Below are 16,641 nucleotides of genomic sequence, written 5' to 3' on the forward strand. Positions count from 1 at the left end.
TTAAGCACAATTTTTCTTATTAAATTTCATTTGGTCTGAACTATTTTAATTGGCAGTACATTTGTAGATATTTTTATGAAGATTGAGTCCACGTTTAATCAGTTAATATTTGTATTTAATTTTGTGCTTCATCTCTTTGTAATACATATCTAAGTTTATTCACACAATAATATGTACATTGATAACTAATTTTATTTTCATCATATTAAAAGTACTTTGATAAATAAAAACTTTCCTTAATTACTGAGGAATTTCTCAGTATGAAAGTGTAAGAACGTAACAAAATGAAATTAGCCAAAAAACATAAAATTTAAAATGTCTAATTAATTATTAATGTATGTTATATCAGAATCATTTTATAAATAGCTCAGTAACCTGAACTAACCTAATGTGAATTTAAGTCAATTTAGAACTCTTTTAAAATGGTGCCGCTATAAAATTAAAAAACATCCCAGAAAATCCTGGTTTTCATGGAGAACCTTCCAGTTTTTCATATTTCAGGGATGGAAGCTATGATGAACACATAGTGTAATTTTGATTTACATATTCATACGTAGGTATAGTCTTTTCTGCACAGTATATTTTCTATTTCTCTTTATTTTATGCATTGCTCTATGTGGGATTTGTTTACTGAAATATGTAAAAATTGTTTTTGAAGTGCATGTATAATATCTTGTTTTATATGAAATGTATGGGGAGGGGGTATATGTATTATAGCTGTGTTTAATTATTGAACTATTGAGAATAAAAAGTTTATTTTTAGTATTCAAAAATAGTTTGCTTTGATAACTCTGTGAAATTTTGCCAGTTATGTGTTTCACTTTTTAATTTTTGTTTAAAAATAACTAAAATTTAATTATTAGGTACTGTTAAATATTGCTTTATCCATTTTAGAGAAAAAAAATGCATTTTAGTAATAATTTGAGAGAAATATTCAAAAGGAACATACTTTATTAATTCTGATTCAGTGATTTATATTCAATAAATTGTTATTGTAATTTTCCTGAGAACTGTAGTGATTTTAGAAATAGAATGACCCATCTATCTTATACTAGCAATTCATTATGAGGTCTTCATATCGCTACATTTATGAGTTCACATCAATCTGGTGCACTTTCAGTAGGTCTAAGTGTTTATTTATTTGTAGTAAGCATTTTGTTTAAGTGCTTACAGCAATGATAGAAGCATGCTAGTGTCTGTTTCTCATTAACACTGTGTGTAATGTTATTCTTCCCATCATCGTTTCTGTTTTAATCATTCATTGTATGTCCAAAAGAAATTTAAAATTCAATTATTAGGTACTGTTAAATATTGATTTATCCATTTTAGAGAAAAAAATGCATTTTAGTAATAATTTGAGAGAAATATTCAAAAGGAACATACTTTATTAATTCTGATTCTGTGATTTATATTCAATAAATTGTTATTGTAATTTTCCTGAGAACTGTAGTGATTTTAGAAATAGAATGACCCATCTATCTTATACTAGCAATTCATTATGAGGTCTTCATATCGCTACATTTATGAGTTCACATCAATCTGGTGCACTTTCAGTAGGTCTAAGTGTTTATTTATTTGTAGTAAGCATTTTGTTTAAGTGCTTACAGCAATGATAGAAGCATGCTAGTGTCTGTTTCTCATTAACACTGTGTGTAATGTTATTCTTCCCATCATCGTTTCTGTTTTAATCATTCATTGTATGTCCAAAAGAAATTTAAAATTCAATTATTAGGTACTGTTAAATATTGATTTATCCATTTTAGAGAAAAAAATGCATTTTAGTAATAATTTGAGAGAAATATTCAAAAGGAACATACTTTATTAATTCTGATTCTGTGATTTATATTCAATAAATTGTTATTGTAATTTTCCTGAGAACTGTAGTGATTTTAGAAATAGAATGACCCATCTATCTTATACTAGCAATTCATTATGAGGTCTTCATATCGCTACATTTATGAGTTCACATCAATCTGGTGCACTTTCAGTAGGTCTAAGTGTTTATTTATTTGTAGTAAGCATTTTGTTTAAGTGCTTACAGCAATGATAGAAGCATGCTAGTGTCTGTTTCTCATTAACACTGTGTGTAATGTTATTCTTCCCATCATCGTTTCTGTTTTAATCATTCATTGTATGTCCAAAAGAAATTTAAAATTCAATTATTAGGTACTGTTAAATATTGATTTATCCATTTTAGAGAAAAAAATGCATTTTAGTAATAATTTGAGAGAAATATTCAAAAGGAACATACTTTATTAATTCTGATTCTGTGATTTATATTCAATAAATTGTTATTGTAATTTTCCTGAGAACTGTAGTGATTTTAGAAATAGAATGACCCATCTATCTTATACTAGCAATTCATTATGAGGTCTTCATATCACTACATTTATGAGTTCGCATCAATCTGGTGCACTTTCAGGAGGTCTAAGTGTTTACTTATTTGTAGTAAGCATTTTGTTTAAGTGCTTACAGCAATGATAGAAGCATGCTAGTGTCTGTTTCTCATTAAAACTGTGTGTAATATTATTCTTCCCGTCATCGTTTCTGTTTTAATCATTCATTGTATGTCCAAAAGAAATTTAAAATGCTTCATATTTGTACAATTTTTTCCTCAAAAATCAATATTTTTTTTGTAATGTAATCCTGGTATAGTTTCTTACTTTATTTAAATTTTCTTTACATTTTAATTGAAATATAGTAGGTTAGAAATTTGTGTTTGCATGATTTGGGTTACCATGTAAAGTTTTCTTGACTCACATATCTGAACTAGTTATATGTTAGATTGGTAATTAACTGAAATAATGTAAGCAAGATCTGTCAAGTAGGAAAAGACATTGTATATAAGGTATCTGGTATTTAAGTTATGCATTAAAGATGAGGGAAGTCAATACGTTCAGTCATGAGATTATCTCTGACAAATCTGTCAGCATTCTTGTATTTTATCTGCCTGGTTATTTGAATGATCTTATTTGTATCAGTTTCCTTTACATATCGTCAATGTATAAAACTCATTCATATGTTTAATTCACTGGAGTGAAAAGCTTACATTAGGGATTAACTCACTCTTTATCTAGTCTTAAATGTTAGTATCTTAAGTGCTTTTATAAAAAATAAGTAAAAATAAATATCACAGCTCAGAAAGAAGGAAAAAAAATGTGACTAGGTTCATGACAAGATGCTGTGGCTCAAAACAAGAGCGAAAGTGCAAGAAGTAATATTAGGAAAAGTCAACTGAAGTCAGAATTCTTCAGAATATAATAAATGTTTTGTAAATCAGATTTGAAGTAGCTTCAAAAAACATACAAGTTAAGTTATAATATTGTATAATCAGAATTTATTAAAATTTTAGAGGAGTTAATTTATTCATCTCTTTCTGAATGTTCCATATGTACACTGCACAAAACAAAAAATGGGACAGTTCTATATCTCCTGTTCTGCTGTTCCGATTGACAAAATTCAAATTGCTTTTTTCATGTCTTGAAAGTGCGTCTTAAGATATACAGTCAAAAGTGGTTAATCCAGACTCGTCGGGACATCGGCGATTCCGGATTATTGATTTTTCCGGATTATAGGTCATCAGTTTAAATCTGGTAAAATGGCATGCAGAAATTATAAAATTAAAAATATGAAACCATAATTTACGAAATAAAGAACAATTATGATCTAAAGTGTATCAAAATTTACAAAAAAAAAAAAAAAAAAAAAAAAAAAAAAAAAAAAAAAAGCAAAATATTTATTTGTTTACTTTAGTAATCATTTCTTTCAATGTAAGTTGTTTAAGTTGCTTCGTTTTTTATGTGATAATACATTCTCTTTAATTCTATAAACAGACATAATTTTTTGTTCAGTTACAAAGTTCCGCTGTTCAAGTCCTATAATTGCTGTGTTGAGAATACCGACTAATTTGTCAATCGAAATTTTTTCATTTTCAATAACCTCTGTCACTTTCTTCGCTATCGGAAGCGAATTATAATGACGAGGCATTTGATTTAAATCATATCAAAGACAGAGTACATCAAAGTGAAATACTACAGTTAGTAAGCAATTATAAGCCAAATAAAGTAAAAACATCTGCCCTGAAGATAAGGATAGTGCTGGCAGATCAACTTCCAATTCATTGCGCGCACCACGGCGTTAAAGATAAACAAAGTTTAGATAAACAAATGGTAAAGTTTAGATAAACAAAGGATATGCCTTTATTCATTTTTTGCAGCAATTCCACTTTTTGTTTAATGGACTCCGAAACATTCTTTCGCTTTGTAGATCCGTCGCATATTAGTAAATATAAATTGGAAATTCTATTTGACATAATCGAAAGTTCAAGCTTACTTTTATAAAATTGCTCTAACAGTCTGCAAAAAATAATAAGCCCAATCCTATTCGAAGATTAAGGAACAGCGCAATCTGCAACATTAACTGAAATAGATAATTAGATAATTTTAGCTTAGCTTATTCCGTCCGTTATACATTAAACGCTCATTCGTAAACGTAATTTGCGCACACGCAAATTCGCAGCCGTAAAGGTCTGCACCAATGCGACGCATGCGCAGAAAGTTTGTAGCTTTGAGGTCCGGATTATAGATCATTCTGGATTATGGGTGTCTGAAGTAACGACTTTTGACTGTATATTAGATTTATACATAACATTTTTCTACTATAGGTATTTTGAGAGAAAATCGGATGTTTTCTGAAATGACATGCCAATTTTTTTTCATATTTCAATTCTGCGAATCAAATTATGCCTAAATATTAAATTTTGTAAAATTTGGTGCAAAATTTATGAAGAAATTCAAAAATTTATATTGCAGCTTTTTTTCAGTTTGCGCCAAGAATAATATACTTGGTGAACTTCTTAATTTATAGCAACCTATTTTCTTTTTTTCATTGTAAACAAGTGGGAAAAAGTCATCGGTCATTATTTCAAATAATTTTTACAATGTGCGTAAACCACATTTGGCATTATTATCGCTTATAACAAATATGCCAATTTTCAAAATACGCCAGTATGTAAATTCACGTATATTCTAGGAAATTTTGAGTAAAAGGCTATTTTTTTCGGGTATGCTTAGAAATACACCTTCTTTAAGATGATGGTAAAAATTTTATAATTCATAATATAATTTTTTTTTTTGAAAAATTTATAAAAATTATTTAAAAATACAAATTTTAAAAATAAATCATAAGAACTGGGCTAATTTGGAATGAACCTAAATTTCAAATTCTGTGGGAAGGAATCAAGTAAGTTTAATAAAAAGCGAGATATTAATAAATACAAGGTCTGGCTACTAATTTCCAGGATTGATGTAACTGTAGGAGAACGAAAAGTCGGAAGATGGCGCTAATCATTGCATATTGAAGAGTGTTTTCTTGCACATGTGCACTGCAAGTGGCACCATTCTGAATTAAGGGGTTCTCGTGGAAACTCACATTAAAACGTAGCTCTTAAATTCCTATTGTCGAAGTGAAAATGGAGCAAAGAATTAACATTAAATTTTGCTTCAAATTGGGCAAGACAGCTGCGGAAACCTACGAAATGTTAAAACAAGTTTACAGTTTAATTGCAAATATGTAATCTATATTCTTTTTATAATTATTTGTACCATTAACAATGAATCTATTGGTTGGTGATTTATGAAATTTTGAGAGAGCATATATATTTGCTAATCTATTGTAGTTAGATGGTTGTGAGATTTGCAGTTTCTTATGAAATGCTTTTAGCTTTTTTGCAATAACATTTTCTTGTATATTGGTGAGTTTGTAAGTAATGGCATTATTTAGTTCAGTATTAATTAATGAGACATAAAAAAATTTTCATATTATGCTAAAATTATTATTGGCTTTGTCAATTTTTGGTGATTATGAACTTTTGTTTCAAATCTTGCAATAAAGGAATGAGAATATTCCACTGTTAATCGCCATTAAATTCAATTCTTCAAATTCTTTGCTTGAATTCTTCTAATACTTCATGTTTCCAAGCCATAAAGGTAGAATGTGGAATATTTAATTTGAAACTAGTTTCAACTATAAATTCGTCTATATTTTTTACGAAACTTTTAAAACTGTGATGTTTGTTAATTTTTAGTACTGATCTAAATTTGGCACAGTCAAAAGTCATTAATCCGGACTCTTCGGGACTTTGGCGATTCCGGATTATAGATCATCAGTTTAAATCTGGTAAGATGGCATGCAGAAATTATAAAATTAAAAATATGAAACCGTAATTTATGAAATAAAGAACAATTATGATCTAAAGGGTATCAAAATGTACAAAAAAAAAAAAAAAAAAAAAAAAAAAGCTTAATATTTATTTGTTTACTTTATTAAACATTTCTTTCAATGTAAGTTGTTTAAGTTGCTTCGTTTTATGTGATAATACTTCGTTTTATGTGATAATTCTATAAACAGACATAATTTCTTGTTCAGTTACAAAGTTCCGCTGTTCAAGTCCTATAATTGCTGTGTCGAGAATACCGACTAATTTGTCAATCGAAATTTTTTCGTTTTCAATAACCTCTGTGTCACTTTCTTCACTATCGGAAGCGAATTATAATGAGGAGGAATTTGATTTAAATCATATCAAAGGCGGAGTACATCGAGATGAAATACTACATTTAGTAAGGAATTATAAGCCAAATAAAATAAAAACATCTGCCTTGAAGATAAGGATAGTGCTGACAGATCAACTTGCAATTCATTGCGTGCCGCAGAGTCCCCCCCCCCAGAGCAGCATGAAATTGCTAAACAGATTTCGGAATGGTTAGAGAAATGAAGGATATGCCTTTATCCATTTTTTGCAGATATTCCACTTTTTGTTTAATGAACTTCGAAACATACTTTCACGTTGTAGATCCTTTACATATTAGTAAATATATATCGGAAATTCTGTTTGACATAAACGAAAGTTCAAGCTTACTTTTATAAAATTGCTCTAACAGTCTGCAAAAAATAATAAGCCGGATCCAATTCGAAGATTAAGGAACAACGCAGTCTGCAACAGTAACTGAATTAGATCATTTTAGCTTAGCTTATAACATCCGTTATACATTAAACGCGCATGCGTAAACGTATTATGCGCACACGCATATACACAGCCGTAAAAGTCTTACATATATATAAGGCTGCGTTGACGGCTGCGTATATATACGCATATATGCAGCCGTCAACGCGACGCATGCAGAGAAAATTTCTAGATTTGAGGTCCGGATTATAGATCATTCCGTATTATGGGTGTCCGAATTAACGACTTTTGACTGTACCTTTTTCCATTAAATTTCTTAAATGTTGGTTTTGAACTATTGCTAAATTGCCTCTAGTGATATGTTGAAATTTATCTATGTAATCTTTGTATTGAAGCTCTTTGCAGTATCAATGGGCTGTAGAAGCTAATTCATGGTGGTTAATTAGCAATTTACTAAGAAGTATTTGATACTTGAAAGCTGTTGAGATTTGTACTTTAGTAGTTGGAAGAAGCTGTTGACTTTTTCTGAAAATTTTGCTAAACTGAATATGATCATAGTTTGGATGAAGGAAATTGATTTTGCAGTAGTATTTATTGTATTTGTAATTTGTAGAGAATTTATAATTGCAAAAGTCAATAATAAGGTCTTTGATAATATTGTGCCCTGTTAAATGCTGTTTAACAAAATTTATAAGTAAGTGTAAGAAATTGTGCTTACAAATATGCAACCAAGTAATTATATTTTTAGTGAAATTTTTAGTAAGAATGTAATTATTAATATTATCGTTTAACTTTTTTGTATCTATTGTTGAAAAAAGTTTATTTTATTTATTTATTTACTTATTTATTTATTTTTTTATTTTTTATTTATTTATTTATTATTTATTTATTTATTTTATTTTATTTTATTTTTTGTTTTTGTTTATTTCCTTCTCTGGTTCCTCGTAATGTTTTTTTACTGAATAATTTAAAATAGCTGTAAGTAGGAATTTTAGAACTTAATGTAATGTGTTGGTTGAATGTATTGAGTCCATAAGGGTAAAGTGTTTTGAATTTAAGCTTGTAGAGTGACTCTTGAAATCATCTAACTTTGTATTCAGGCACAATGTCCAAAATTTGAATATTATTTTTTTTGAAATCATGTATTTGAAAATTTCTAATTCAGCTGTACTAAGTGTGTTAAAATTAGTAGTTGCGAATTTTTTAATGTGTGCTCTGTGGTTGTTAATTCTAATATTAAGACTATTTTTGGTTTGTCCAACATATTTAAGATTCCATGTGTTACAAGTGATAAGATAAATGCAATTATATGTTTTTCAAAAGGGGAGGTCTTTAGTGGCTGTGATATTAAAGAGGCTGTGATAAAAGGCATATATAAATCTAATACATATCCAAAGTCATGCTTTTGAGACATGAAAAGCGTAAATTAAATTTTTTACAATTGGCCCAGTAGAACGAGAGATATAGAACTGTCCCCCCCTTTTTTTTAACCGCAGTCAGTGTACATTGTTAACACACATAACGAATAGCATCCCATCATATTGTTATTCATATACTTATGTGCTTATGGTATAGTTGATTTGTAATTTATACATCTTTCATTTTTTCTTGACTCATGTTTCTATTATTTTGTCTACCATTTGTGTTATTATTCTTATATTTTAACTTTTTGTTTAAATTATAGATCCTGCTGAACCATACATAATTTTTTCAAATCGTCATGAACTTCGCAGTGTAGATCTGAAAACGATGAATGTTAAAGCTTTGATATCTGGATTACAGAATACTGTTGCTGTTGACTTCTATCACTCTACTAAAGGAGACTTGATATTTTGGACAGATGTTGTAGAGGATAAAATTTATAGAGGCTATGTCATTTCGGGCTGTATGTTTATCATTTTTTTTTATATTCTTTTTATTTGAAGTCTCCCATTTTTTTCCTCTTTTTCTTAAAATCTTAATAATGTCAAACTATTGAATTTTTCTGTATAACAAAATAAAATGTTTTGTATAAAATTATGTTATCTATAATTATAATTTAATTAAAAAAGAAGAATAAGCCTGGGTATTTTTATGTTGTAAAATATGCTGTATTAATAAGAAGTTGTTTAATTGTTTAGCATTTATTATATGTATTGGTAATGTTTATCATATAATTTTATACAGAATGTCAAATTTTGTAATACAGTACACTAATTTATAATGTTATCTTTATATTAGTTAAAGATGGTGGAACAATCATTGACTTCTCTTACCCAGTGCTTCTTTCGTTCAGTATTTGAACCTCTAGATGTTGTGCATTTGCTTTTTTGTAAATCTGGGGTTTTTTTTAAACATTTTAATGATATATAATGGATATTGATAATATGACATAGTTATTGCATAATTCCTAGAGTTTCTGGATCAAATATATTGAATACTACAAAACTAAAGCAGGAAACTAAAACAAAAAATCTAAATCAATGGTTCTTAACCTTTTATTCGCATTGACCCCTTTAAAAAGATTGGTTTTCTTCATCGCCTCCTTATATTTTACTCTATAATATACAGCATATAAGATAACAACTAAACAAACAAATTAAATATGAGTTTTTTAGTTTAAAGAAGTTTAAAGAAGAAATGGTTTATTGGATTTATATTTTATTATTTTTTTGTTTTATTATTATTTTTAATTTGGAGACAAAATCACAGGTTCTATTTGCCCAAAAGTTTAATTTTAATTAATGTGATTCCTGTACTTGAATTACTGATGCAGTGACTTTCTTATTTGTCATAAATCTAACTTAAATCTCTTCATTAAAAAGTAATTAAGCTGTTTCTAGTTTTCAATTGTAAATTATTCGCCGGACTAATGCATGTTTCTGCTTGGTGAAAAGAACAAAAAATCATTAATGTTGTTCAGTAACAAGTTTTATTTTGGGATATTTTTCTTGGAAGATTTTTAATTGCTTAAACTTAGCATACCCGCATATTTTGAATTAGGCTTATGCTTGAACATTCTCCTTCAATACAGTTAGCTCTTCCTACATCATAATTTCAAGATCAGATGTATCAAATGAAGCCATATTAGCATGTTCATATTTTCACTGTATTGGAAGTGAACTTTAAAATTTTATTTCTATTTATACAAATGCCAGACATTTGGCCACTAAGCCATTAGCCTTGATCCTGCTTCCCAATACTTAAGAAAAAAGAATTAAAAGACAATAGTGCAGTGCATTCATCTCCATGGACTATCCAGAGTTATAAAGAGTAGAGACAGAAGAGTCTTTAAGGCAAATTTTAAAAAGATGGCCATTCAGACAAATTGTGCCCAGTTGAAAGGCAAAATAAAGCAATGGCTACAGGACAAGGAAAATCTGCAATAACTGGCTTTGAACTACTCAGACACTCCCAGGCCTTTCCCAAAGCCTCATTTGATAGGTAGGAGACAAACCTTCTCTTAAATTCTGATTTAATTAAGGGGTTTGCCAAAAGTCATATGGTTATTAGTGGTTTGTAGAATAGTCATTCCTTTCTTTGCCAGGAAATTGGCTGTTTCATTTCCCTTGCTGCCACAATGAGCAGATCCATTGGAAGACAGTTGAGTTAGTCAGAGTGTTGAGAATCTTCCTACATTCGTAAATTTTTCCGGAAGTGCAAAATTTATTGTTGAAGATAGTCAACAAAGCAGCTTTGCTATCAGACAAAATAACAGCCTGAGGAAAATTACTTTTCTGAGCACTTATTTGATTCAGAGCAATCAATATAGCCTCAACTTCTCCATCAAAATTGGTAGTATCTCTTCCCACAGCCTTATTAGAAGGCAAAGTGGTTGCAATAGATTCCTGCATGAGCTCCAGTACCTCGCTCAATCATGGATCTATCAGTGTAAACATGGGTCCAGAGGTTACTGGGATATCTTCTCTCAGTAGTTTCATAAGCAGTGGCTCTGATCTGGGCAGTGAGCATCTCACTCTGATCAACTGTCTCGTCAAGATCAAGATATACCCAGAAATGACCATAATCAAGAAGACACAAAGGTACAGTCATTACATTCATTTCTTGAACAAGGCCACTATGCTTGTCTTCTCTTAATTGGTAACCAATTTGATTGAAACTCACTTCTGTCTTTAAATTTTTATCATTGTTAAAACTGTAATTCTCTCTATATTTATTATTTGGGAACATGCAAAGTTTTTAAAACAAAATTGCAGCATTTTTATGAATGTCATGCATGCCATATAAAATATTGGTTAAACATTTCCATAGGCACTATGGGGGTGGATTTAACTGCATTTGTTATTAGGGGAAGAGATTGGTTTTGTAATCTTGCCAAAACTTCAGCTGTACTTTGCAGTGCAAATTTTATCACAGTGTTAAAAATGATATCATGGTATTAAATATAAATCGTAATATTGTAAAATTTTGCAAATAGTTAGAGCCAGTATACCTTTATGTGAAGCAGATTGTTATCACTTTCATCACACAGCTGTGAAAAAGATGGTCATTGAAAGCATTAGCTTAGATAATTCTTGTATTTATTGCTTTGAGACATTAGCTTTAAAATACTATGAAATTTTTCCTGAATATTTTTCACAACTAAATATTGCTTATGCAAAAGAAAATAAAAAATTGAACAATCCAAATATTATTCATTTAATTTTTGCAATACGCTTCGGAATTTTCAAATACCGCTCATGCACCATGTGAAGAAGTTACAGCAATGTTAGAAAGGAAAATTTTGGCCACCATGAATGAAAGAAATGGCGAACATCTTGTTGTGTTTCATTAGTTTTGTGTTCTTCATATTTTTTGGGTTTTTTTTTTTTTGCTTGTGTCCTGCATTACTTTTTAATATTGCACTAATTGCATAAAAAATTACTGGATTAAAAATATATTATTGATTTAAAAAATGTAATGAATAATTTTTTGTGTTTTTCTCCATATATTTAATCTAACCTACTACATAATGTAACTTTATATCAATAAATAATTTATTATGAGGATTATGAGTTTTTATAATTTTTTTTTTTTTGTAATGAATGAGATTCTGGTTATATTGATCAATTATTGGTGCATATTCGGATATTGCTTTTGATCACCACTAACTTCCTTTAAAAGTTCCATCAACCCTGTTAAAGTTTTAAAAGGCAATGAACCACTATGAAAGGGTTTACCTTAGGAAAATGTCTGTTAATAGTATTCAGCATTGTTATTCAGTTATGCTCTACTAGTCAGTTTGAGAAATGTTTGTTCTCTTTGTGGAATATATTGCTATATAAAATTTATTATAGCAACAGACTCACATGTTATGGCTACATGTATACATTATGTTTCTTAGTATGTTTTGACATAATGAATTTGAATTATGGACAGTACCAGTGTTTAAGCTAAAGCCCAGACTTAAAATTTTTAAGTTTTTTTTTCTTTAGGTATTATAGTTTTTATCATTTTACTTTCATGTATATAAAAAAATGAAATTTTACAAGTCTTTAGTATTAAGTTTTCCTTTCAGATGGTATGTTTTAAAATATTAGCTTAACTTTTTAAGATCATCCTTTGTATGCTTTTCATTTTATTTATGCTTTATGACTAGAGATAATTTTTTATTAATCTACATCTGAGAAGCTACATTTGAATTTCTTTTTAAAACTTTAACTCTTGTAACTGTCTTGCCTCTTAATTGTGTTCCTAAGCTAAGTTTTTGTTCAAAGTAGCCACATTTAAGAGAATGTTAATAAATTATTTAAGAACTTATTTTCAAATGCAGAGGAATGGCATACACTCTATAACATAAAAAGTGAGACTAAGAAGGAGTTATCTAAATGGGGTGAAAATTGGTAGATGTGATGTACATGTATTAAAAACAAAACATCAATAGTATCGTAGGAATTGAATGTTTTGTTCAGGGAACATAATAAAAGAGTGGGAGACAATAATTGCATAGGCTGATCATTGGGACCATCATCAACATTGGGATTTAAGATGTTATGCAGCTCGGCACATTTTTGTAGCATTGGTGGATGTCTTCTTGGAAAATTGCTTTCCGTATGCATTTCAGTTGGTGAGTTAAATTGGTGTGATCTAGGGATGGCTGGAGTTGCTTGCTCATCAGAGCTTAAACCAGTGTTATTGGGAAGAGATCTGCTGGGAAGGTGTTAGAAAAGCCCAAAGACAAGTAGTAAAAAGGTGTACCCTATGTAGCCGAATATTATCCTCTTGAAATGTAACAGGAGTCCATGAGAGGAAAGAGAACACTACGGGTTATAGAATCTTGTGAATATACTGCGTTGCTCTAATGATGTCAAAAACGACAACCAAATGGGTCCAACTATCATATGAAATGGCCTCCTGTACCATAACTCCTGGTTGTTGGGCCGTGTGGTGGGCAACATTAGGTGAGAATCTCACTGCTGTCCTGGACATCTTCAGAAAAGTCTTTGCTGGTCATTGGGATTCAGTTCAAAGTTGGACTTATTGTTAAAAGCAATTTTATGCAAGTCTGTGAGATGTTAAGTCAAATGCACCTGGCACTGCAAACATTCCTGACAGTGTGCAGTGGTGAGAGGCAATCAGTGCATGGCCTTCATAATCTAAGCCCCCATTTTCTGAGTTGCCTATCAGAGATCATTACTGGCATTGGTATCCTGGTTACAAGTCAGTTAATTTATAAAGATGCATCAGAGGCTTTGAGTGCTGATCGAATTATCATTCTGTCCTCAATCCACTGCTATCTTCTTGATGCTGTATGCAGTCATGGTTCATCCATTCCTACCAATTGTGTTGAATTGTATCATCACAGCAATCGAAATGTCTTGCAAACTGACCTGCTTTTTTTAGTCCAATTCCATGTCCTCTCTCAAATATTGACATTAGCTCATACAGTTCATGAATTCTTCTCTATGTGAAAAACTGTTACAGTCCACATGGGTCAATGGAACTTACATTCATGTGGAAGGTTTGCCTTAGCACTGGAATGCCTTCTGTTTTATACACCATTGGTATGCTCCATTGCAATGAGCTGGAGCTTCAGCTAGTCAGCCACTAGCCACCAAAAGTTAATCATTTGCATAGTCTGCTCAAAAGTCAATCATTTGCATAAAGTACGGGCATATGCAGTTTCATCTTATTCATATAGCTCTCTTTCAGTGTATTGCTTATTATGTTAGAGTATATGCTTACTTGAGAAATTTTTCAAAACATTTAACTTCTCTCTCTTTTTTCCTCATGTAGTTTTTTTTAATTTCAGCATTAACGAATATTGAAGTTGTGGTACAGACTGGTCTTGCTACAGCAGAAGGTCTAGCTGTAGATTGGATTGGAGAAAATTTGTATTGGGTTGAAAGTAATTTAGATCAGATTGAAGTAGCTAAACTAAGTGGCCTTCACAGGAGAACATTAATTGCAAGCAATATGGAAAATCCTAGGGCGATTGCTTTAGATCCGCGCTATGGGTAAAAATGTGATTTTATTTTAACTTTTCATTCAATAATTGATTTGTTATTAATCTTATAAATTATATACTTCCCCATTTTAAAAAATCAAATACCTTATATTTTAAAGTGACTATAATTAGTTTGGATACTTCCTTATATTTTGTGAAAACAGTTCTGAAAGTAAAATAATGAAAAAATTTGTGCACAAGTGTTCTTATTTTTTTACCGTGATTTACTGCAATAAAAGATGACTGTATTTTTATTCAGTTATTTAAGCAAAGGATGTTAATTTGAAGATAGTGGCAGTTACACTTATTATTATATTATTATCTACTATTATTTATTTAAAAAATTAAATGCTTGTAATATTATAACATAAAATAATTGAAAAAATATATTAATAAGCTTTGTTTTGCATGTGTAAACTGCCACACTTAAATAATAAAAAAAATGTTTTTGAAAAATAAGCTTTTATTTAAAACTCATAACATAATTAATGTACTGAAATGATAAAAATAATTTATCGTAACAAATAACTTTAAATACTAATCAATTCTTAAATTATGTTTCTTCTGAGATTGTAAAGCAAAGAATTATACAGAATTGATAGGAATCCTGTGACATAATGACATCATAACCTTGAAACTAATATGTTTGCAAGTGATGCGGTGGCTGGAGGAACTGATTCCCTTCCCTTTTTTTGAGATTGTGGCATCTTTTTTAAATGAATATAGAAAATTGCTTAATTAACATATATTTTAAAAAAAAATAATTCTTGATTTAAGGAGGATAAAGTGTTTGTTTTATAATATGTAAAAACTTCAAAACTTTATATTTACTATATTATTGAATGTTGAAAATTTAAAATCATGAGTGTTGATTAGTCAAAAAAAGTCAAGTGATTTTTTAAATTTCACTAAAAGTACAGAAATTAAGTTACATTTAAAATATTTTTTTAATATCCTATTTAATGGTGCAAACTGTTAATTTCTAATATTTTTAGTTTGTTTATTTAACAAAAATATGTGCAAAAATCATTTAACCATTAAATTTCTTAAAAAATTAAATTTTTGTTAAAAATTATTTAATTTATTAAAATTTATTTAAAATTAACTAACAAATTTCTTAAAAATTCTAAATTGAATTTTGAAAATATCATTTCACCACATTGCATTGACAAACTGCGTGTATACAGAATTTGAACTTGATATTTTGTCAAGAAGTAGGTTAAAAGCTAATGACCAAATTCCATACGTAGTGAGATGCCATTAGTGAACTAAATAAATGCTTTTTAATTTTTTTTTTAAACTGCCTCAAGTTTTCCTCTCAGCCTATTTTTTAAAGGTCATTTTATTGTCGGGACTTTGATTTGGGATTATATGTAATTGTATGTGTGTATAACCATTTCATTTTGTTTCTAAAACAACATGTAAGGATACTGAGTTTGTTATAACTGCATAATAAATGACATATGCATCATGTCCATAAAAGTCCTTTGCAGAATCCTTTATTCTCTTGATTATTAGTTGTAAACTTCCAGTCACAAAAGGTTTTAAATGAGGCAAATATTCATTTGAGGTTTTTAAAATAAAAATGGGCAAGCAAAAAAGAAAATAATGAATAATTTATAAATAATTTATAATTTATAAAAATCTAATTTATAAAATTAATTTATAAAAATCTAATTTGTTATACAAATGATATGTTTTATACAAAGAATATATTATTAGATATTTACAACATTATTAGACTATTTAATAATATATTACATATATATTATTAGATAAATATTTTACAAAAATCAAAATTTGTATGCATGTATTGCATATAGTTACTATTAATAAATGTTCATTCTCATTCTAAAAAATAAAATATGGAAAGCTTTACTCCTATATGAAAAAATAAGGAGTGTACTATTTAATTTTAAATTTTGAGATAATTTTTTCAATAAGCAGATCTGATCTTTTAGCAAAGGATATGAATGATGGGAATCTATTTCAAAATAGTTCTGAAAATGAAAGAATCAATCAGGAAAAATACAAAATTCTACAAAATTAGAAACTGAAAAATGTTACATGCTAGTACATTAAAAGAAATATTATTGAATGAAATTGCAAAGAAAATCAACCTCGAATTATTTTTTAACTGACTGCTGAAGGGAAGAAGGGGGAGGAGGAAAGATGACTCTCTGAGAGTGAAAATAATAATAATAATAATAATAATAATAATAATAATAATAATAATAATAATAAAAACACTCCA

At 29.0% G+C, this 16,641-nt stretch overlaps 1 protein-coding gene across 7 annotated transcripts in view; it reads left to right on the forward strand.

Annotated features, from left to right (window-relative positions):
- Positions 1–16,641, forward strand: part of LRP1 (LDL receptor protein 1) — a 627,804-nt gene that overhangs the window by 216,290 nt on the left and 394,873 nt on the right. For all 7 annotated transcript variants that reach the window (XM_085820318.1, XM_085820321.1, XM_085820322.1 and 4 more), the window contains exons 26-27: positions 8,646–8,846; positions 14,193–14,397. In XM_085820318.1, coding sequence (XP_085676444.1) covers positions 8,646–8,846; positions 14,193–14,397 — 406 coding nt within the window. The remainder of the gene's footprint in view (positions 1–8,645; positions 8,847–14,192; positions 14,398–16,641) is intronic.

This window comes from Stegodyphus dumicola, chromosome 7, assembly GCF_044657685.1.
Source record: "Stegodyphus dumicola isolate Sdum_Otavi_A_Nest chromosome 7, ASM4465768v1".
NCBI classification, from domain to species: domain Eukaryota; kingdom Metazoa; phylum Arthropoda; class Arachnida; order Araneae; family Eresidae; genus Stegodyphus; species Stegodyphus dumicola.